The following is a 22,706-nucleotide window of genomic DNA, read 5'->3' as shown; positions in this document are numbered from 1 at the left end:
GACAGTCATCTTCAGGGAAAAATATTTTTATTGAGAAAAGCAACAGTCTTGTTTCACCGTCTATGCTAAACTTTCTACAGAAATATTAATAATTTAAATCCCGTAATGACCTTTAAGCAGCGTTTATAGCCGCAAAAAAAATAGATGAACTATAGTTATACTGGTACCGTAGCCCGACGTCAAAGAAGTGGACGGAAGAAAACAGCAAAATCAGCAGAAATTGTTCGAAAAGTAAAGAAGCGACTTGATCGAAACCCGCGTCGCAGTGGCCAAAAAATGGCTCGTGAGCTGAACATATCGCAATATTCCATTCGGCAAATATTGAAAAACGAGCTGGGGTAAAGTGCAAGAACTAAAAAATACCAAAGTGTCAATCACCTCAAGCAGACGCTTCGGCGGGAATGGACCAAAATACGCAGAGCAACATTCGGGAAGCGTGTGACGGTTTCGTTGGCCGTTTGAAGGCCATAATTCGTGCCTAAGGTGACCAATTAGAACAAAACTAGACTTATTCTAAAATTTGATGCTATTTTCGACATTTTTTTCTTTCATTCAATAAAATTTAAAAAAAGTAAAAATAAGGGCGGTCGCCCTTTTTTATCTCACCCTGTAGTGTTAAGGGATAAGAAGGACCTGATTCACCCATTACTTGACAATGGGATTCATCGATAAGTACATTATATTTCAAAATATCTGCACTGCCTTCCAATTACGTCTTATTTCTTTTCAAAGAGTGTTTGATAAAAAGTTAGAAACAAATGTTAAATAATCACACATGAGTAAATCGTAAGTATTATAATCTCATTTCTTATTCCAAAATGTTTATAAGCAATTAGCTTGTAAATTTCTCCACTCATATTTGTCTGCGTTTTGTTTTTAGACCTTATATGGATGTTTGTTTCGGTTTCTACATTTTCAAGGGTATACGTCACCTCTGGCTGTCATACTTTTTCGATAGACATGGTCCAATAGAACACCAGCTCCGCCATTATCACATTTCAATGGCCGTATTTGCATAAATTAAACGATAAACGTTTTATAACCAAATAAATGAATTAACACAACAAATGTTTATGGCTGACAAAAGTAACCCACGTATATCGAATTCGAAGAATATTTTCTTGTCTTTGAAACAAGATTTATGATGATTTGAAAAAAAAAAACAGAAAATGGAAATTATTTTGTGAATATTTTAAAAAATACTAATTACAGCATTATCGCTGTTGGATAACTGAAAAAAGCATCGAATTCGATAACTTGAAACAAGAAATAGTCAATAAGTAACGTATTCAAAAAAAAAAAAAAAAAAATGAGTTTGGCCGGGCCGAACTTTAAATACCCTCCACCGTTTGGAACGAATTTGCGATTATATTAGGGTCTATACGACAACATGGACCTGCATAGATAAATTTTGTCATAAGCCATTACAATATTCAAATTCCGGTAAATAATGTCGCTAAAATCATCAAAATACCGAATATAAAGAGGTACCGTTATATGGGGGCTATACGAAGACGTGGACCTGCATAGACAATTAGTACCCATTACGAACTTCAAACACCAAATTTGAAACAATTCCGGTGAATAATGTTGCTTAAATCACCAAAATACCGGAAAAGGGAGGTACTATTATATGGGGGCTATACTGAAACGTGCACCTAAATGACCCATTTTCAATACCAAAAGTCCTGCAGACATAATACATATTTGAGTAAAATTTTATCAACCTACTTCATTTCGTTCTTAAGCTACAGTGATTTCTACAGACGGATAGACGGACGGACATCGCTAAATTGACATAGAATTTTATGCTGATCAAGAATATATGTACTTTGTGGGGTCTAAAATGTATATTATGAGGTGTTCACGTGTAACGAGTACAGGGATGCCAATATTCGACGGACCTTTGGGCCCATTCCAATCGACGAGGCTTGTCCGCAGGCAACACTCTTTGCGTCAATTGAATTTTGTACGGGAACAAATGCAAATCAATGCGAATAATCCGTTGTAAAGTGGACCGAGCCATTCCCAACTGATGAGAACGGCGTTTTTGGGATGTTCTTGGGGACCTCTCAACACTGGCTCGTACGGCAGCGATATTCTCGGCCGATCGCCTTGGTCGACTTTTATATGGCCTCTTCGGATTAGAAAGAGCCTTACCAGTCGAAAATTTTTCGTATAAATGCTTAATGGTGTTCTTAGAAGGCGCACTTCTCACATTTTTTAATGTTTTAAAAGCACGATTAGTTTTCACAATTGACTTCTTGTAAATTTCAACTATTTCAGAGCGCTCGTGTGGCGTGTATTGGTTCATGGTAAAAATTTGCTTGGACTGACGCTTTAAACGCGGTATGTCATTAAGCAATGTGACATCTCTGTCAAAAGTTATGGCGTTGCCAGATGGGTCCGTCGAATATGGGCAACCCTGTAGTGAAATAACTGACTGACTAGCTGAGAATCAATTTTTTGAAATTCGAATTTTAAGGTTACGGAAAGTCTTAAAATGGTACTAAACTTCTAAATGGTTCTATTTGGAAAATAAGACTTGGTATGCGAATCGAGGTTGCATATGAAGGTGATTTTGAAAATGTGTACTAAATGTGTGAACTGCACTAAATGGTACTCAAATTGGAATAGTTTGGCTTAGGGTGAACAGATGAAGCCGAAGTAGCGAGCAGCGAGCACTTGCTAGGTACACTCATGGTACAACAAGGAGTTAGAATAGCTTCGTAAATCTACAGAAATACAGCTTTGAGGCTATGCCCGCCTCCTGGCAGACTCATTCAAAATTATATACAACAATTTGTTTTCATTTCTTTTTCATATTATTCCTCAATTTTAAATGAGTCGTATAGCCCGAAAAATGAATGAAATGCCCGGATTTTCTCTCAAAAACATGATCCAAACTGTTCAATCTTTCAATTTCATGGCTAATGAGCGAGCCGAATTCTACGTATCTTCCAATCATTGGTTTTGAAAATATTTTGTTTTCATTTTTCAAAACAACAAATACATACACAAAATTAGCAGAATTCGAGCGCACCTTACCTTACCTTTTATTTGTAATATGGGTACACATGCATTAAGATGAATAACAAAATCTCTCAAAAATGTTTGACACAAAACCCCCAATTCATCAGTGATACTTGTTTGTTTTTTTGAGAATCAATAGCAATACTCACCAAATTCTGTGAGAACGATGACCACTGAAGAGCACCATTGTCGTTGACTCCTTTCAACGGTTTATTTTATTTTTCACTTTCGCGTTGCTGTTGCTGCAAATAACGATTGGAGGTGTATCGTGATTATCGCTTCAGTTGACGATGGTGGAGCAAAACTCTTCATCCATAGGTAATCATCGAGGTGCTAATCGATTTGTTGTTCTCATAAAGGCCTCCATGCATTCGAATGTGTATGTCACTATGTATGTTTGTTGGTATTCCAAAATAGTACGCGTTTCACTCAGAGATCGTACGTTTGTAACGTTTAGTGGTTATACGAATGAATGAAATTCACATGCCTGCAAAAAGTTAAGAAAATTAACACATTTTTTTAATTTAAAATTCTCAAGGTGTTGGGTATTGTTGTTGCAAAAGATTGTATCTTTCTTTAATGCAACTGGGCAAACGTCATACATAACAATCATTAGCTATGAAATCACCAGAATGAGAAAAACAGAGTTTTTGCATTGTTTGAAAGTGTATCAATCAGATCAATATCTCGTTTTCCTTGTTTCTTTTATGCTATAGTTTTCATTGATACCATAGGATAGATCGTCTTTATCAGAGGTCTGATCCAAAGAACTTTCCATTTGTATAATCCTATTGTCTGCATATGAACATAGGTATATGCAGACATTAGAATAACAAGTCTTTTCTTTTTATACCCTCCACCAAAAAAAGTATGGAGAGTATATTAAGTTCGTCATTCCGTTTGTAACTCATCGAAATAATAATTTTAGACCCAACAAAGTATATATATTCTTGATCAGCGTAAAATTCTAAGACGATTTAGCCCTGTCCGTCCGTCTGTCTGTCTGTTGTAATCACGCTGCAGTCTAAACGAATTAAGATAGTAAGCTAACATTTTGCACAGATCTCTCTTTTGTCTGCAGGCAGGTCAAGTTCGAAGATGGGCTATATCGGTCCACGATATATATCCCCCATATAACTGTACCCCCCGATATTCGGTATTTTGATGATGTTAACCACATTTTTCATCGGAATTGTCTGAAAATCCACACAAGGAGTTCCTTGTGGGTACTTTATACCTCGGCAGAGAATTATCTATATAGGTCCACCATATCGTATAGCGCCTATATAACGGTACCCCCGATATTTGGTATTTTGATGATTTTATCCACATTTTTCAATGGAATTGTCTGAAATTCCACAAAAGGAGTCCCTTGTGGGCATTTTACCCCCTCAAAAAGAATTGTCTATATATGTCCACGATATCGTATATCCCCCATATAACTGTACCCCCCGATATTCGGTATTTTGATGATGTTAGCCACACTTTTCAATGGATTAGTCTTAAAATCCACACAAGTAGTTCCTTGTGAGTACTTCACCCCCTGAGAGAGAATTGTCTATACAGGTCCACGATATCGTATATCCCCCATATTACGGTACCCCCCGATATTCGGTATTTTGATGATTTTACCCACATTTTTCATCGGAATTGTCTGAAAATCAACACAAGGAGTTCCTTGTGGGTACTTTATACCTCGGCAGAGAATTATCTATAAAGGTCCACGATATCGTATAGCCCATATAACGGTACCCCCGATATTCGGTATTTTGATGTTTTTAGCCATAGTTTTCAACGGAATGGTCACAAGGGGTTCTTTGTCAGCACTTTACCCCCCGACAGAGAATTCTCTATATAGGTTAACGATAACGTATAGCTCCCATATAACGATACCCCGCGATATTCGGTATTTTGATGATTTTAGCCACATTTACCAATCGTATTGTCTGAAAATCCACACACGGAGTTCTTTGTGAGCACTTTACCCCTGAAACGGAATTGTCTATATAGGTCTACAATATCGTATATCCCCCATATAACGGTACTCCCCTATATTCCGTATTTTGATGATTTTAGCCACTTTTTCCAATGGAATTATCTGAATATCCACACCAGGAGTTCCTTTTGAGTACTTTACACGCAGACATAGATTTGTCTTTATAGGTCCACAATATCGTATATCCCCCATATCGGCACCTTCCTATATTAGATATTTTAAAGATTTTAAAAGAATTTTTAATGGATTTTATTTTTTTTTTTTTGAAAATTTTCTAATTCGTTCCAAATGGTGGAGGGTATTCAAAGTTCGGCCCGGCCGAACTTACTGCTTTTTTACTTGTTTTTTTCCTTTCATTTATTCAAATCTTAACACAGACATAGATTAAATGGCTTGAACCTAAATAAAAGTTAAATAAAAGTACCACAATATTTTTGTGGACACAACGAACTGGAGTATTGCCTACAGGCTACACTAAATATATGCTCCAAAAATAGAATTATTAAAAAGGGCTATAAAAAAGTATGCATGGCAGAATTCACAGGGTCATCTTATTTGCAAAATCGGTAATGGCAATCATTTTTATATTGGACCTCACCTATCAGTTGATTGGAAGTTTTTTTTTTTGTAGAACTAAACAAGTAAATTAGCAACCAGTGGTCCAAGGTCCAAACTTTGAAAATACCATCCCTCATCATCAAGATTCCAATGTTTCTGAAATGCAGACGTTTGTTCCTGGGCAGGACATTGTCCATTGACATATCTTCGCAGGCGGCTAAAATCTTCTAAAATGGGGTAGATTATGCCTGGTCGACTTCAACCTTATTCGCCCCTTAAGGAAGTAGCGACGGAGGCCGCCTATTGGCCTCCCCTTATGGGGAGAAGCCGGAATGTCACACGAATATAATATAGGATGGGGAGGGACACTGGGCAACGGCTAGAGAATAGAGGAAAAATTTGCGACAATTCTACAGACTTGATAATCAAAGCCAAACGACTGGAATTTATATATCTAAGTGTATGGCAACATTTGCTTACTTCCTATCTTCCTCTACATCATATGACTGATTTTATTCCCTTGAGAAGGTTTTTGTTCTAAACGTATTGGCTTTAATAATCTGGCCGAGTTTTACAGATATCGGCCATGATAACTAGTTGTCGCTCAGGATCACCATATCTACGCAACCGCCGACAGAGCTTAATAAAACTTAAGGCCCTAGAGTAGGTAAGTACTTTGTGCTATTTCTTGGGCATTAATGTTATCTCAAAAGACGGAATCTATATCCTTAATGCAGCTATCTATCTCCGAAACTGATACGTTGGCAGAGAAACCTCCCCAATCCGATAAGAACGCTGGATATTCAACCAGTTGAATTAATTTGTAAGAAGTGCATGTCTACCTCAATGAGTATCACCTTATGGTAAAATTCAAGTAGAGGGTCGTTGACTTGTCAGAGAGTAACTGTCGGTTTCCTAACGGATACATCCACTCAGCTGTCAGATATTAGTTTATGATAACATTATTACCATGTACCACTACATTAGGTACCCCCTCGCGTTTTATGAGATTTTTGTGTAAATTTTTTTGGAAATCTTTAACCTTTTGAAGAGAAGGTAATAGAAATATAGGACTCGTATATTCATAGATGGGTAAGTACGCACACTACCGTTGTTGTATCTTATTCTCCATCATAAAAAGACATATACGAATCATTTTTAATAATTATTTTTGCAAAATAATTTTTGAGCTAATTTTGATTATATTTTTGTTTGAAAAATAAAAAAATTTAAGTAAAAAACTCAACATAGGAAAGTTATTGCAATCATGGTACAATGATATAAAGGTAGGCCTATGATACCATATGATTTTATTTTTTTTTTTATTTTCTTATCTTAATATGTCATCTTTATTTGTTTATATATGTGTTTTCTTTTCAATAACAAAAAAATTGTTTAGAAAATATTCAAATTTGGGTGTTTTCAAAATGTTTATTTCATCGTATGCATCGACAAAATCTAGAGTTTTTGTAGCGAAATAATCCTTTAGAGATGTATAGAACATGATTTTCAAAAGTGTTGACCTTTCATTAAGTTATCGCGTTTTTCAATTATTTATTCAAAATAAATGCAACAAGTTGTTTGATTTTTTTTATTGTTTTGATACTAATTCTGACATTACAAGCCAAACAGGTAAACCTCTATACTTGCAATTTTTTTTAAAATTGGCCTACCTTCTCTTCATTGTACCATGATTGCAATATTCTCTAGAGATGACAGCAGTCTGAAGTTGGTTGCAGTGTTTTAATCTCACCCTGTATATTGCCAATACATAATCTCATTCTGTCTACTTTAGAATATAATAAAATGTTAGTATTTTTTAAATATGTGTGTTTTATTTTAAATTTTCAAAATTGCGTTCTTGTTGAGACACCCTTTATTAGCAAAAAATCTTGCAATATACATACACACATATCACCATTGTCTTAAATACGTTCAAAACTTTGTCTCAATTTTATTCGATTCAAATATGTATTAAAGACAATTTCCTCTAGCGCAATTTGTTGCCAAGATATGATTCCAGTTTTCATTCAATGTTGTCGTGACGTCGCTAAGAAATGCATTCGAAACACAACCAACTTCGTCTAGGCCAACAACATGAAGTGGAAAGAAAAACCCACTGGAATGTGGACAATGTCACCTGTAGTGTTGGCCATGGTATGTGGAACACACGCTGCATCAAAACATCATTGCAGCGAGTGACAATAACGGTGTAAGTGTGTTTTTTACAACAGCAAAACATTTCTCCGCCGTGTCTCTGTGTTGTGGGCTTTGATTCTCTTAAACTGAAGAGAATGTGTGCCAAGTAAGAGAAAGCAGTTCAGTTCTTTCACTCACAAGTAATGGAAAACAAAAAACAAACGAAAAATCAAAGCATTGTCAATACGTTTTAAATATTTACTTGCTATAGATGGGATGATATGGAAGGTATATTTAGCTTGTCATTGCGTTTGTAACTGTGCTCGTCGTTCTGTTTTAATCGTGGTAACGTGCATGATAGGAAGCTAAAATTTGACATGGTTATGTATTATTTCTGCAGTCAAGCCAAGTTCGAAAATTGAATTGTTTTAAATTCGGTATTTGAAGTTCATAAGGGGTAGTTATTTCTCCACGTTTTTGTATGGCCCCCATATAATGGTACTTGGTATTTTCATAATTTCAGGCCATTTTTTTTTTTTCAAAAATCTGGATATCAAAAGTTCATAATAGATTCTTATACCTCTGGCAGAAAATTGTCCAGATATGTCCACTTGTCCATTTAACCCCCTATGTAATGGCTAAGGGGTCAACCCAACAGAGTTGGTAGTGTTCACATGTAAACGCCAGCCAGATCGACTCATTCCACCAATGCCTGATAAATTGCCCTTAAAACTCTCTTCTGAAGCCAAAGTCCAAAATTGTACCTGGCTCAATTTTGCACTGTCAACTAAGATGAAACAGAAATGTTGCGGAACGGATGATGAAAGACTTTATTATATTATATCCTGCTAAAAATTCAATAGAAATGAGTTGGGAACTCTCTCCCTAACATACACTGGATGTATAAACATATGGTTTGGAACATCCTTTCTTGTCTTGAAATTCAAGGTAAATAGCTCGAAATTCTCGAGTTTCAATTCTACTCACAAACCTCAAACAGCCCTAAACGTAATGATGTTTTACTCCGGCCGAATTGAGTATACAGTACCATGTTGCACGAGATGCGATAAAGCTGTGCGAGCAATATATGGTGCATTTTACACGGCAGGGTCATGCCAGCTAGCGAAACTTTCTTAGAGCTGAATTAAATTCAACCCTCATAAAATTCAACAGAACAGCAATTACATATCTACAACCATGAGGTTTGACATAATTGAGATACTGACAACAAGCAAGGATGAATGGAACTGAGCCATCCTACCTCTAATCGGTCTTCTGATGTATACAGAACCAAGGAGGAACTCGCAGGGGTCGGACATTTCTCGGAGATTGGATGGAAAGTACAGCGTTTTTCAATCAGAGATCTTTGCGCTCGTGAAAGCGGCAGAATTGATCAAAACTATGGAGAATGAAATAACTGAACCCCTGACTATTTACGTCGATATTGAAGCGCCTCTTAAAGCTATTGAATCTTCTACAATCAACTCCGATGTCGATAGAAAATCAGCACATAGTAATATGGACGGAAATGAGACAGCAGATTAATTGGCTAGGATGGATGTTAAAGTAGACTCTTTGTAATTTTTTACAGAGCATTTGAACTATTCTTCAGGGAGAAAGCCAAAGTTAGCTGGTACCACGAATCATGATACAAGGTATCAAAACAAATCTGGCTAGATATATCTTCGTGTAGAACTAAGTCTCCATTAAGCATGAATAAATCAACGTTACGCATAACAATAGGGATGCTAACAGGCCGCTGTAACATCTGATCAAGAACGTTTAAATGGGCTAACTCTACTGTCGAAAACTGTAGGCTGTGTGAGGATGGGGAAGAGAATGAAACGATCGAACATCTTTTATGCAACTGTCCTGCTCTATCATGGGAAAGACTGCAAGCTATGGAGGAACATTCGCTCATGATCTCAGTGTGCATTCAGACACGGATCCCTTTGTCATCTACAACTTCGCAAAAATGCTTTACTTGCCCTGGCGCCGAAGTTAAAACGCAACTCTATTCGACGTTTTTCTCCATCCCTTCTTAACTTTTACTCGTTCTTCCTTTACATTTTCACGATACAATTTCGATTGTAACCACATATCCTCTAACCTAACCTTATGTAACGGTACCCCGGTACACGTTATTTGAATAATTTTTGTCAACTTTTTTTTAATAGAATTGTCTTGAATTCCTACTTTGAAGTTTCTAATGAGTATTTATCCCCCTGGCAGAAAATGGTCTACATAGGTTTAAGTTTTATCTTAGCCTTCATAGCCTCCCAAAATTCGGTATCATTCTATGGAGGGTATATTAGATTTGTCATTCCGTTTGTAACTCCTCAGTTTGCAACTCAGGTTAAGTTCGTAAATGGGCCATATCGGTCCACGTTAGTTTTCGAAATTTTTCCAAATGGAGGTTATTACAATTTCTTAGCTGCTTTTTTTTATACCCTCCACCAAAAAAAGTATGGAGGGTATATTAAGTTCGTCATTCCGTTTGTAACTCATCGAAATAATCATTTTAGACCCAACAAAGTATATATATTCTTGATCAGCGTAAAATTCTAAGACGATTTAGCCCTGTCCGTCCGACTGTCTGTCTGTTGTAATCACGCTACAGTCTAAACGAATTAAGATAGTAAGCTAACATTTTGCACAGATCTCTCTTTTGTCTGCAGGCAGGTCAAGTTCGAAGATGGGCTATATCGGTCCACGATATCGTATAGCCCCCATATAACGGTACCCCCCACGGTATTCGGTATTTTGATGATTTTAGCCACATTTTTCAATGGAATTGTCTGAAATTCCACAAAAGGAGTCCCTTGTGGACATTTTAACCCCTAAAAAGGAATGGTCTATATAGGTCCACGATATCGTATATCCCCCATATAACTGTACCCCCCGATATTCGGTATTTTGATGATGTTAGCCACATTTTTCAATGGAATTGTCTTAAAATCCACACAAGTTGTTTCCTTTGTGTACTTTACCCCCTGAGAGAGAATTGTCTATACAGGTCCACGATATCGTATATCCCCCATATAACGGTACCCCCCTATATTCGGTATTTTGATGATTTTAGCCACATTTTTCAATGGAATTGTCTGAAATTCCACAAAAGGAGTCCCTTGTGAACATTTTAACCCCTCAAAAAGAATTGTCTATATAGGTCCACGATATCGTATATCCCCCATATAACTGTACCCCCCGATATTCGGTATTTTGATGATGTTAGCCACATTTTTCAATGGAATTGTCTTAAAATCCACACAAGTTGTTTCCTTTGTGTACTTTACCCCCTGAGAGAGAATTGTCTATACAGGTCCACGATATCGTATATCCCCCATATAACGGTACCCCCCTATATTCGGTATTTTGATGATTTTACCCACATTTTTCATCGGAATTGTCTGAAAATCCACACAAGGAGTTCCTTGTGGGTACTTTATACCTCAGCAGAGAATTATCTATATAGGTCCACGATATCGTATAGCCCTCATATAACGGTACCCCCGATATTCGATATTTTGATGTTTATAGCCATATTTTTCAACGGAATGGTCACAAGGGTTTCCTTGTACACAAGGGGTTCTTTGTGAGCACTTTACCCCCGACAGTGCTAGGTTAACGATAACGTATAGCTCCCATATAACGATACCCCGCGATATTCGGTATTTTAATGATTTTAGCCACATTTACCAATCGTATTGTCTGAAAATCCACACACGGAGTTCTTTGTGAGCACTTTGCCCCTGAAACGGAATTGTCTATATAGGTTCACAATATCGTATATCCCCCATATAACGGTATTTTGGTATTTTGATGATTTTAGCCACTTTTTCCAATGGAATTATCCGAAAATCCACACAAGGAGTTCCTTGTGAGTACTTTACACGCAGACATAGATTTGTCTTTATAGGTCCACAATATCGTATATCCCCCCATATCGGCACCTTCCTGTATTAGATATTTTAATGATTTTAAAAGAACTTTCAATGGATTTTATTTTTTTTTGAACATTTTCTAATTCGCCCCAAATGGTGGAGGGTATTTACTTGTTTCTTGTTATGATTGTAGTATTATTTTAGAAGGATTTCTTTGAACGAAGTTAGCTCTATTTACATGTTTTGCCTATCGGTTGACCATTAAAAAGTATAGGAACTCTACTACAGGGTGAGATCGAAATTTTTGAATAAGTTTAGATTTGTTCGAATTGGTCACCATTGGCACGAATTATGGCCTTGAAACGCGGTGAGTTGAGGTGATCGACACTTTGGTATTTTTTAGTGCAAACCTTGCTTTCCAAATTATTCCAGACACAATAGTTCAACGGGTTGGTATCCGGAGGTTTTGGTGGCCATTATGCGCTGGAAATGAAGCGAGGTGCTGAGTGCGATGGTGCTAGTCCTGTTGGATTGCCCAAGGTCTGCGGCCAAAATGTTTGCGTACCCAAGGCTTTAATACACCCACCAGAATATTTTCGCTATAATATTCGTCATTTATTCTGATGCCACGGTCGATGAATACGAGCGGAGAGCGACCATCGGCTATTATGGCGGCCCACACCATCAGCATGGCCAACCGAGTAAACACGATCTCTTTGGCAAGTAAACACCATAATTTTGTTTGCTTGCAAACTGCTGGACAGCGAATGTTTTCTCATCGGAGAAGCGAAGCGAAGCGAGCGAAGCTTTTTCGAGTCTATTTTCTTTCTGTTGCGGCGTAAGTTCTTGTACTTTTTGGAATTTCAATGGCTTTATCCAGAGCTCATTTTTCAATATTTGCTGAATGGAATATTGCGATATGTTCAGCTCACGAGCCATTTTTCGGCCACTGCGACGCGAGTTTTGATCAAGTCGCTTCTTTATTTTTCGAACTATTTCCGCTCGTGTTGCTGTTTTCTTTCCGCCACTTCATTGACGTCGGGCTACGCTACTAGTATCACGGTAACAAGTGATGGTACGAGACACAAAAGATTTATTCACATTTAAATTCTGGAGCGCTCTAATGATAGCCACTTGTGCTTTTCCAGCCAAATATAAAGAAATCACACTATCACGCTTGAATTCCATCACGAATAAATTTTTTTCTGGAAAATTCTCACCAAAATGCTTTTGTACGCTTGTAAACAATATAATGAGCTGTCACTGGAACAATCTTAACAGCTATCGGACGAGTGGCTTAGAAACATTTTATATTGATTCTTCGAAAACTTCTGTCTTGGGCGATATTTTACTTATAATCATGTTTCACCTTGAGCATACTTTTCAGTTTCGATACCCTTAAAATGAGAGACATATGCCAATTTGGCAAAATATTGTATTCGTTTTCTGCAACATCGACTTATTGAGATTTGAAACTTTATAAGTAAATGAAATATATATGGGAGCTATATCCAAATCTGTGTCGATTTCAATATAATTTGGTAAATTTATTTTAGTTCCAAATTAAGTCACTCATGTCGAATTTCATTTGAATCGAACATACGTATCGTATCACATATGTTAAATCGGCCGAAAATATATATGGGAGCTATATCCAAATCTGTAGCGATTTCAATATAATTTGACATAGTTTATTTTCTGATCAAATCTCGTCACACATTCCAAATTCCATTGGAATCGAACATACATGTCATGTTTGATGCAGCAAATAAACAAAATCGGTCGAAAATATATATGGGAGCTTTATCCAAATCTGTGCCGATTTTAATATAATTTGGCAAATTTCTTTTAGTACCAAATTTAGTCACTCATGCCGATTTTCATTGGAATCGGACATACGTATCGTGTTTGGTGCATCACACATATGTGTATTTATAAGAAAATGAGCGATATACACCTTATAGGGTCCTAAATACCTCAACTTGTCTGCTTCGGGTAATGGAAATAAAATAATGTTTTGCCGACGGTGCCTTCGCAACCTCAGTATGTTGGTTAAGAAAAAATAAGGGCAAGAATTGAATTTAACTTTTTCACTTCAGCTTGCGTGAATACAACGCAATGTAGATATGTAAGCAACATAAATAAAGTAGATAGAACTAAATTTGTAATAATGATGATTGATTTGTTTTCCGAAATGGAATATAAGAGAATAACCCATAGTACCCAACGCAATGTTAAAAATAACGTCGATGAGCATCGTTTCTTGGAAACGCCATCATTTGTATTTTGACGATAAGCAACCAATAATCATTTAGGAACAAACCAACAGATCCACCTGTGCGTGTGTGTATTTGTGTCTAATAACAATAATATAATGGCCATTTTAATGTTTCGCACCTTTGCTTTTCTTCAAATTTTACAATAAACCTCCCCAACAAAACAAGTTAAATATTGAAAAGCGTATAATTGCAGAAGCTGGCTGGGTTATTATAACATCATCAGTATATACACATGCCCATAAAATAAAAAAACGTTGGAACAAACATAAATACATCCATCAAATCTGAAATTAATGAGTTTCTCCCTGAGGTATAATTTTGTTGTTGTTGCTGTTGTTTCTGTCTTTTGAACAACTGTAATAGATTTCATGATGATGTTCATCATCGTTTACATTTGAGATGTGTTCACAAAACCAGTTCGACAAATTTAGGCCAATATTTGACAACGCCAAAAACAACCCGTTTTTCTTCGTTATAAAGCTTTTATCGAATTAGGGAGAATATTGTAAAGCATGATAAATTATTCGACCAGATTTGCCTCCGATAATTTTTTGAGAACATTAGACATCGTATTAAACTTGTTAGGGATTTACGAATATTTGAAATACTTAAAAAATATAGAAAATTATATTGGAGCATAACCCTATGGCGTAGGCTGATACATATAAAATGTTAAGATCCGTCTTTTGTGAAATTCCGACGCAACAAAAAAAAACAATTCGATGTTCCGTCCAAAACCTCCATTTTATATCATACTAGCCGGTGCGCTTCGATACCCCTTTTGATTTATATGCATTCAAAATTTTATATTAAATATTTGTTGGTTTAAAAAAAATAAATAAAACAAATTCAAAAATGTAGAAATGCGTAAACAAACGAATAGCTCGATCTACCAACGCGTGCACATGCCAGAAACAGCCGGCCATGGGAAAAGTAGGAGCATGCCAAATTTAGTCCGCATACACTAAGGGTTCGTCCTTCTGATTTATTAATTTCATAGCAAATGCCAAGCGTGAAGGAAACTGCCACCTTTAGAAGTTGAGTGGCATTTCTGTTACAATTAGAGAATTCGATGTAGCAACATACTTCCCCGTAATAATTGTATCCTCAATTAAATTGCTGTGTAGTCTTTAACTGTTAGCCTAATACCATTGCAAAGGCGTTGTGGGTCAATGCTTCTTAGTAAAACCCCAATCTATCTAATATTCCAATCTGAACCGATTTCAATATAATTTGACAAAATTTACTTTTACACCAAATTCCGTTATGCCTTCCATATTTCATTGAAATTGGAGGTACATACCGTGTTTGGTGCATCATATATGTGAAATCGGCCGAGAATATATCTCTATATATGGGAGCTATACCCAAACCTCAACCGATTTCAATATAATTTGACAAATTTATTTTTGTACCAAATTTCGTCTTTGTGACGTATTTCATTGGAATCGGATATACATATCGCGTTGGGTGCATCAAATATATAAAATCGGCTGAAAATATATATGAATCCAAATCTGTACCGATTTTAATATAATTTGGCAAATTTATTTTTGTACCTCTCGATATTCGGTATTTTGATGATTATTGACACATTTTCCCACGGATTTGTCCAAAATTGGTATTTGTAATTTATAGTGGGTTCTAGTTCCGGTGGCAGAATATTTAACATTTAGGTCCACGGTTTCCTATAATGCACATATAACGATACCACCGACATTTCTATAATCCTAGTCACATTTACCCACATAATTGTTTCAAATTTGGCATCTTAGAAGATTTGATAGATGACAATCATTGCAGTATAAAATTGTCTATAGAGGTTCCCGTTTTGGTATGGCCCCCATATGGTATTTTTGAGAAGTTTAACTGCATTATCCAAACGGTTTTACTGGTATATGAAATTTAAAGTGAAACTCGCTAAAATTCAGATAATTCTATATAAAAAAAAATTCCTTTACTCTAAGGTGGAGGGAATTAAAAATTCGGCCCGGCCGGACTTAATGTTTTTTACTTGTTTCAGGCAATAAATTTATATCTTTTTGAAAATGTAACTGGTAGTCACTGCATTTTTTGTTTGTAATTAATTTTGTATAATAAATCGGTATTATGTCTTTGTGCATTTATTTGTAACATGGAGAAGGTAGCGAGATATACACTTTTTACTTTTGAGGATCTTCATACAATCACTTTCTGTGTTGATATATGCATCTCAATCTGTCTGTCCGTATTTTTGTGAAAAAAATGTAGGTCCCATTTATTACCCGATTGAGATGACATTTTCCAAGCAATATTTGTTTGGCCCAACGTCGGACCCTATTGAAATTGGTAAGAATCGGTTCAAATTTAGATATAGCTCCCATATATATCTTTAACCAGATATTATTCGTGGAATGATATTTGGTACCAGATATCAGATATAGCTCAGAAATACCTCTATCAAAATTTAATAGAAATCGGAAGAGATTTAGATATGGCTCCCATATATTTCTATCCGATATCAGGTTTATGTGCACCAAATGGCTAATATCAGTCCAATGAACTGAATTTTGGCAATTCCAACTGAATTCATCCTAGAAACAAGTAATTCATATTTGGTAAAAATCGATTCATATATAGCTATAGCTCCCATCTGATTTCATCCGATTTGGGAATTTAAGTCCCTCACTTTCACACCATAACGGATACCAGGCATAAGATACTGCTCGAAAATACCTCTACCAAATTTTACCGTGATCGATTCGGTATGATATACTTCACATAAATTCCCAATTTAAACTTCTTTGTTACCGGAGCTCTACTAACTGCTCATAGTGTTGTAGGTCATATAGTCAGCCTCGCCCGACCATTCCTTATTGGTTTTATTTGAATAAATTTTGCTGTTATTTCCAGATTGACAATAGAAAACATTGCAACATGAATGCAAAAAATTTTACGTTAAAAGAAAAAAGAAAGATGATCTGATCTCTTGCTTATAGGAAACTTATAATAACGAAAAACGGTGGTGACCTTAAGTGAAATTTGATGAAGAATATTTTTGCTTTTGACGGCATCCATCTAAAATGATGTTTTGTTAGATTAGATGATGAAACCAATAGTATAATCTTGTGACAAAGACTTTTACAGAACATGTTGACTCGGTCAAAAGCAGATTTTAATATTTTTTGAAACAAGTACGGTCATAATATGCAGACTATATTCAGCCACCAGATATAGAACTTGTTCCAAACTCTTAATACCAAATTTAGAACAATTCTGTTGAAAATGAGGCTAGAATGGCTAAAATATCGGGAGGCACTTTTATATGGGCGCCACATGAAAAAGTGAACATTTACAGACAATGTTCTGCCACCGGAGGTAGAACCCTTTACTAACTCTCAATACCAAATTTGGAAAATGTTGACTAAAATCATGAAAATACCGAATATTGGGAGTAACCGTTATATAGGGACTATACGAAGACGTGGACCTATATTTCTTATTTTTATTAGACACAATATAAACTATCTTGCCAGATTTTACAGCTCAGACATACATCGTTAAATCGACTTAAAATTTTATGCTGAACATGAATTTATATACTTTACAGCGTCTTCGACCCAAGTTGGGGTGTATAAAAGGATCAAAATTACCCCTTCGTTGAACCTCTTGAGAAATAAAATGTTCCACCAAAATAATCATATATTATAATCAATAATATTGCCGAAGACACTATACATCAAAAATTAAAGGATTCCACGGATTATTATTCCAGAAAATGTTAAAAATGTGGAAGAGGTGGGTCCCTTTAAGGTTGCCTTGAAATATAAACTTTCAAAACGCCGATAAACCCGTCTTCTCTTTTTACCTCTATTAGGAAAACTTTACGGTGGTTTTTTTTTTCTGGTAATTTTGGTGAAAAAATTAATTTTGTTGTACAGTGTTACAACAGTCATTACAACAGGGCTTTCTCTTCGACTAAATTGTTGCCATTGATAAAATTGTATGCGAATTGATCTCTTTGTTCTCATTCTGTGGCGAAAATAATATTCTAAAAATCTTTATCCCTGCTATCATGTGTAACACCGAACAGATTGCGTCTTCACAGGCAAATACAAAGGAGAATAAAAACAAAAATAGTTCACTTTTTTGTATTCTTTTTCTTTTTGGTTTTGCAACATCTGCACCAGCGATAGTTACTGATGTTGACAGACAGACGCCAATCGGCAAAGGTGTCGCTTCAGATCAAGCGTTCCATATCATGTTGCAATGTCAATTTACACACGAGCGCATTACTTGCCAATGCTCCGGCATCCCTCAATGGATCCCGAATTCAGCGGAAAACAATTGTTTCGGAACAATTAAAAACAAAACAGCAACAAATGGAAATATTTACAGACTTTTGTACATACATATGTATTTACATAATTGTATAGATATGTATGTACCCAGCAAACCAAATGTCTGAAGATTTGTCCGATGCGTTTTACCGACGTATGTCGGAATTTTTATCTGAAGGAATTTTAATTGTTATCGTGCCGTCGGTTATTCATAGTACGTACAGTATAGAAAAATGCGTTGATTAGTGCTCCAAGGTAGTTAAAGTTGACGGTTGCAAAAAATTTAGTTTTCTTTTATGACGCTAGTGAATGCTTACATTTTATTGGTGCTCGATTTTTATAATATTTCCTGAAAATGTTGGTAGTATAGGCATATTCTTAAAGGTTTTTAGAGGAACATTATTCCATATGTATGATATATTGCATTTTTATACATATTAAATAGATATTGCTGAAAAATAGGCGACAATTACTTCTATTTACTTTTGTCATTACTTCCTGACAGTTGCGGTAAGTGTTTACATCTGAATTTCAGAATTTCTTCCGGATTCGGGCGAAAAACGCTTTTGAATTTGTTCCAAAATCGGTCGGATAACTCTAATTTATCTTCCGAATTTCTCTTCAGCCTTTCATCGGACACTTCGGCGAACGAACAATCAGACAGAAGTCGGAACGAAATCAGAAATTTCATATGATCTTCGGTTCGAAGTCGCACTCAACTCGGACAGTTTGGTTCGCTGGGTATGTGTGCCCAGGAAAGAACGGCGTTCGAACCGATAACACTACCACCACGGTGGTCAGGGAGGGCATGCTGACTCGACTTTTGTTTACTTTGCAAATCCAGCTTCTCATGCTTAGCCCGTGTTTCTGGCGAAAACAAACAGCCAGTGGGGAAATGGTGATAAGAAATCTGCGTTCTTTACAACTAGCTGTGGGATGAGGTTATTCCTTTTTTGTTGTTGTTGGTGTTTTGTTTAATAAAAAAATAAAACAAAACAAAATTAAAAACAAGTGACGGCAATGACTTTGTTGTTGTTGTCGTTGATACTGCTGTTTATGGCATCCCCACTTTATTCTCCCCATATTTGTTAATTTTCGTGAGATAAGAAGGCAGCCTCTCATACTCAACGTCTGAATGCTGGTCGTCTGGTTGCTCTTAAAATACGCTTGGTTTTTTTCTCTCCTAGGGTGTTATTTCCCCATTAAGACGTAAACATACCATACACATGTATATACACAATCTTATAGACATTTTATTGACAAGGAAATTAAAAAAAAGTTATATTTTTTTAGTTCATCCAAAGGATTTGTAGCTACAAACTGATGATAGCAGTACCTATTGTTTACATTTGCTTTTTATGTGTTGTTATTGTTGGCCACTTTTTTTGCAGAAAATCAAAAAGAAAAATCACACAGACACCAGAAACATGACGTTCTTGGAATACCTATTTGTCAAACGTGAAATTCTGTTTAAAAATAAAAATGTTACTGCTACTACTACTACTACTTCTGCTGCTGCTGCCCCTGCTATCAAAATCACCGACTCCACCACCAAGAACAAAAACAGCGTTTAATTCACTTGACGTTTGGTGACTGCTGTTACTTTTATTTTTGTTGTATTGGTATGCTTTGATGTTGGATTTTGCTCATCTTAACAAGTGGTTTTTTTTCTGTGGAGATTTAGTAACAGAGAGAGAGAGAAGATATGGAGACCTCTCAAATAACCCAGAGAGCATTACTTTGGAGCAAAGTTTTGCATTAGAAATCATGCTCCAGTGAAATATTTGTTGTCGGCTTCTTTTGCTCTCTCGCTCTCTCACACACTCTCCGTTAACAAGTGGTGTTTTTGACATCTCCACTGTACACACATGGATGAGTTATGTACAATGTACGTGCGTAGAGGTAACAAACTCCAATTAGTACAAATAACTAATAACGAGGTATGCTCGATAATTTTGCCTGATTTATCGACGACAAACTATTTTTTCACTTTACAAATAAATACTGTAGACCAGAAATGTCCTTATCATGTATTTGGCGAACATCTCCAAAGTTAATTTGTCTCTATTCTGACCTAACTCTATGCAAAATTTCATGAGGATCGGTCCATAGTTCCGACCTGTAAAGTGATTACAAATTAACATGGATATATAACGACTCAGCTTGGCATGACGGATCTTGGACCAATATTTTTTGGCCCAATCAAACTTATAAAACCAAGACAACATAATGTTTGAGGGTATAAAAACATAGATAATGTATTTATTTTATCTTCTTCTTCCATATCTATAAAAGAGGAAAATGTTTGTACGTTTGATTGCTTGTTTGTAAGTTATAGACTCAAAAACTGCTGAACAGATTTTTTCGAAAATTTCCAAATATACTACAGCAAAGCCTGAAAGTAACATTGGCTATATATTTTTTTTAAATTCCACTTGGGATATAGCATCAGAATCGCAGGTACCTCCACAAATTTAGTTTTTGTATGCACATATCTATTGATCAATTACAGATATAGTCTTTGGAGTTTTTGGAGCTCTTAGCGGAATTTGGAGCAAGTGCCACCCAGGAATGGTTACAAAATGAGGTTCCTCGCTTCATTTCCAGCGCACAATGGCCACCAAAATCTCCGGATACCAATCCGTTGGACTATTGTGTCTGCAGTATTTTCGAAAGGAAGGTTGGCACAAAAGTACCAAAGTGTCGATCACCGCAGAACAACATTCGGGCAGCGTGTGACGGTTTCATTGGCCGTTTGAAGGCAATAATTTGTGCCAAAAGTGACCAATTCGAACAAATCTAAACTTATTCTAAAATTTGATGCTATTTCCGGCAAATTTTTGCTTTCATTCAATAACATTTAAAAAAAAATAAAAATTATGGCGTTTGACTTTGTTGCATTTGTTTTATCTCACCCTGTACTCCAGACACAATAGTCCAACGGATTGGTATCCGGAGATTTTGGTGGCCATTGTGCGCTGGAAATGAAGCTAATATTATTTTCAAATGTAATATAATTTTTTTCTATGTTACGATTTTCAGATAGACCGAAGAGATAATACACAGAATTTATTAAATTCGACTTAAAACCGACCGTAGGATCTGATAGGATATATATATATATATATATATATATATATATATATATATATATATATATATATATATATATATATATATATATATATATATATATATATATATATATATATATATATATATAATTGTTTGGTAACTAAAGGGTCTATAAATTCCTTGCACCATTGCTTAGTGAATTCCAAAGTTTTATATGTCTTGATCGTTGTAAGGGGGATGTGTTCTCTAAAATCGAGTCTATGATCTTTATGAATTCCCAATTCATCAATGGAATCAACATTATAAAATACTGGGTCATTTAGACTTGTGTCTATCCACAAGTGAATGACTTATTACGCTTGGTAAATCACTTAAAAATAAAATGACAAAGATGACACACTTGCGGAACCCCAGATTTTAAATCAATTTTATTTCAAAAAGACCAAATTTATCCATTTGCTCTCTACTGAAAAGGTAAGACATTATCCATTTTATAAATTAATTAGAAAATCCGATGAAATGCAACTATTTCAACAATAAACTATGATTGACTGTGTCAAATGCCTTACTAAAATCAGTATATGTCAAACCCGTTTGAAGGCGATATCTGAATGGTTCATTTACAGTTGAAGTGGATTCAAGAAGATTGATTATTGTTAATCGAATTTTTTTTGAAAGCATAATGAATCTGTTATCAGTTTTTCAAATAATGTCTCTGTAGTTTGAATGTTCTTTTCTACGACCAGATTTATCCAAAATTCTTGAGGGGTATCGCGCACACCAGCCAGCCAGAGACGAAAAGATATGGGACCGCAATTTCGATATGGAACATTTTTGCCGTATCAAATGTTTCAGCCACATTTTTTATTTAAAATAGCCCATTGAAAACGGAATCTACAATATAAATTGGTGTAGACCGTTTTTCAAATCTTTATTTCGATATTAGTTTAATAGGACTGATACATATGTGTGTAAACTACAAACAAACCAATTAAAAACGAAAATTTCTATACATTGATATAAAAACCCATAACTTTTTTTGGAAGATAAACTTCTTATTAGGAAAGACAATTTACTTTTTAAACAACTCTAGCAAAGCAAAAACTCGGAGTTGTTTTCCAGAAGAAGATATTTTTAAGCCGACTTCGGGAAAGTAACCCATATATACAATATAACTATATTGTATACATGAATGCTTATGGTCCATTGATGGGGTTATACAAATCGGCTTGAGATTTGTAGCAAATTTTTTTCGAGATCATTATGGAAATTCACAAAATATATGCCAAATTATACCATTCTAAATGCTACAACATGTGCTATTATATTTCTTGGACCCGGAAATATTAGTCGTGTAACCATTTCATTCTAACAATTATGTATATTTATTATTATTACTAGCTGAACCCGGTGCGCTTCGCTA

At 35.6% G+C, this 22,706-nt stretch overlaps 1 protein-coding gene across 3 annotated transcripts in view; it reads right to left on the bottom strand.

Annotated features, from left to right (window-relative positions):
- LOC101898914 (cytokine receptor) overlaps window positions 1–22,706 on the bottom strand; it is a 79,924-nt gene that overhangs the window by 45,975 nt on the left and 11,243 nt on the right. For all 3 annotated transcript variants that reach the window (XM_059127206.1, XM_059127207.1, XM_059127205.1), the window contains one exon: window positions 3,183–3,520. In XM_059127206.1, the coding sequence (XP_058983189.1) occupies window positions 3,183–3,220 (38 nt within the window). In that variant the 5' untranslated portion in view covers window positions 3,221–3,520. The remainder of the gene's footprint in view (window positions 1–3,182; window positions 3,521–22,706) is intronic.

This window comes from Musca domestica, unplaced genomic scaffold, assembly GCF_030504385.1.
Source record: "Musca domestica strain aabys unplaced genomic scaffold, Musca_domestica.polishedcontigs.V.1.1 43, whole genome shotgun sequence".
NCBI classification, from domain to species: domain Eukaryota; kingdom Metazoa; phylum Arthropoda; class Insecta; order Diptera; family Muscidae; genus Musca; species Musca domestica.
This window is presented reverse-complemented; position numbering and strand designations above follow the sequence as displayed.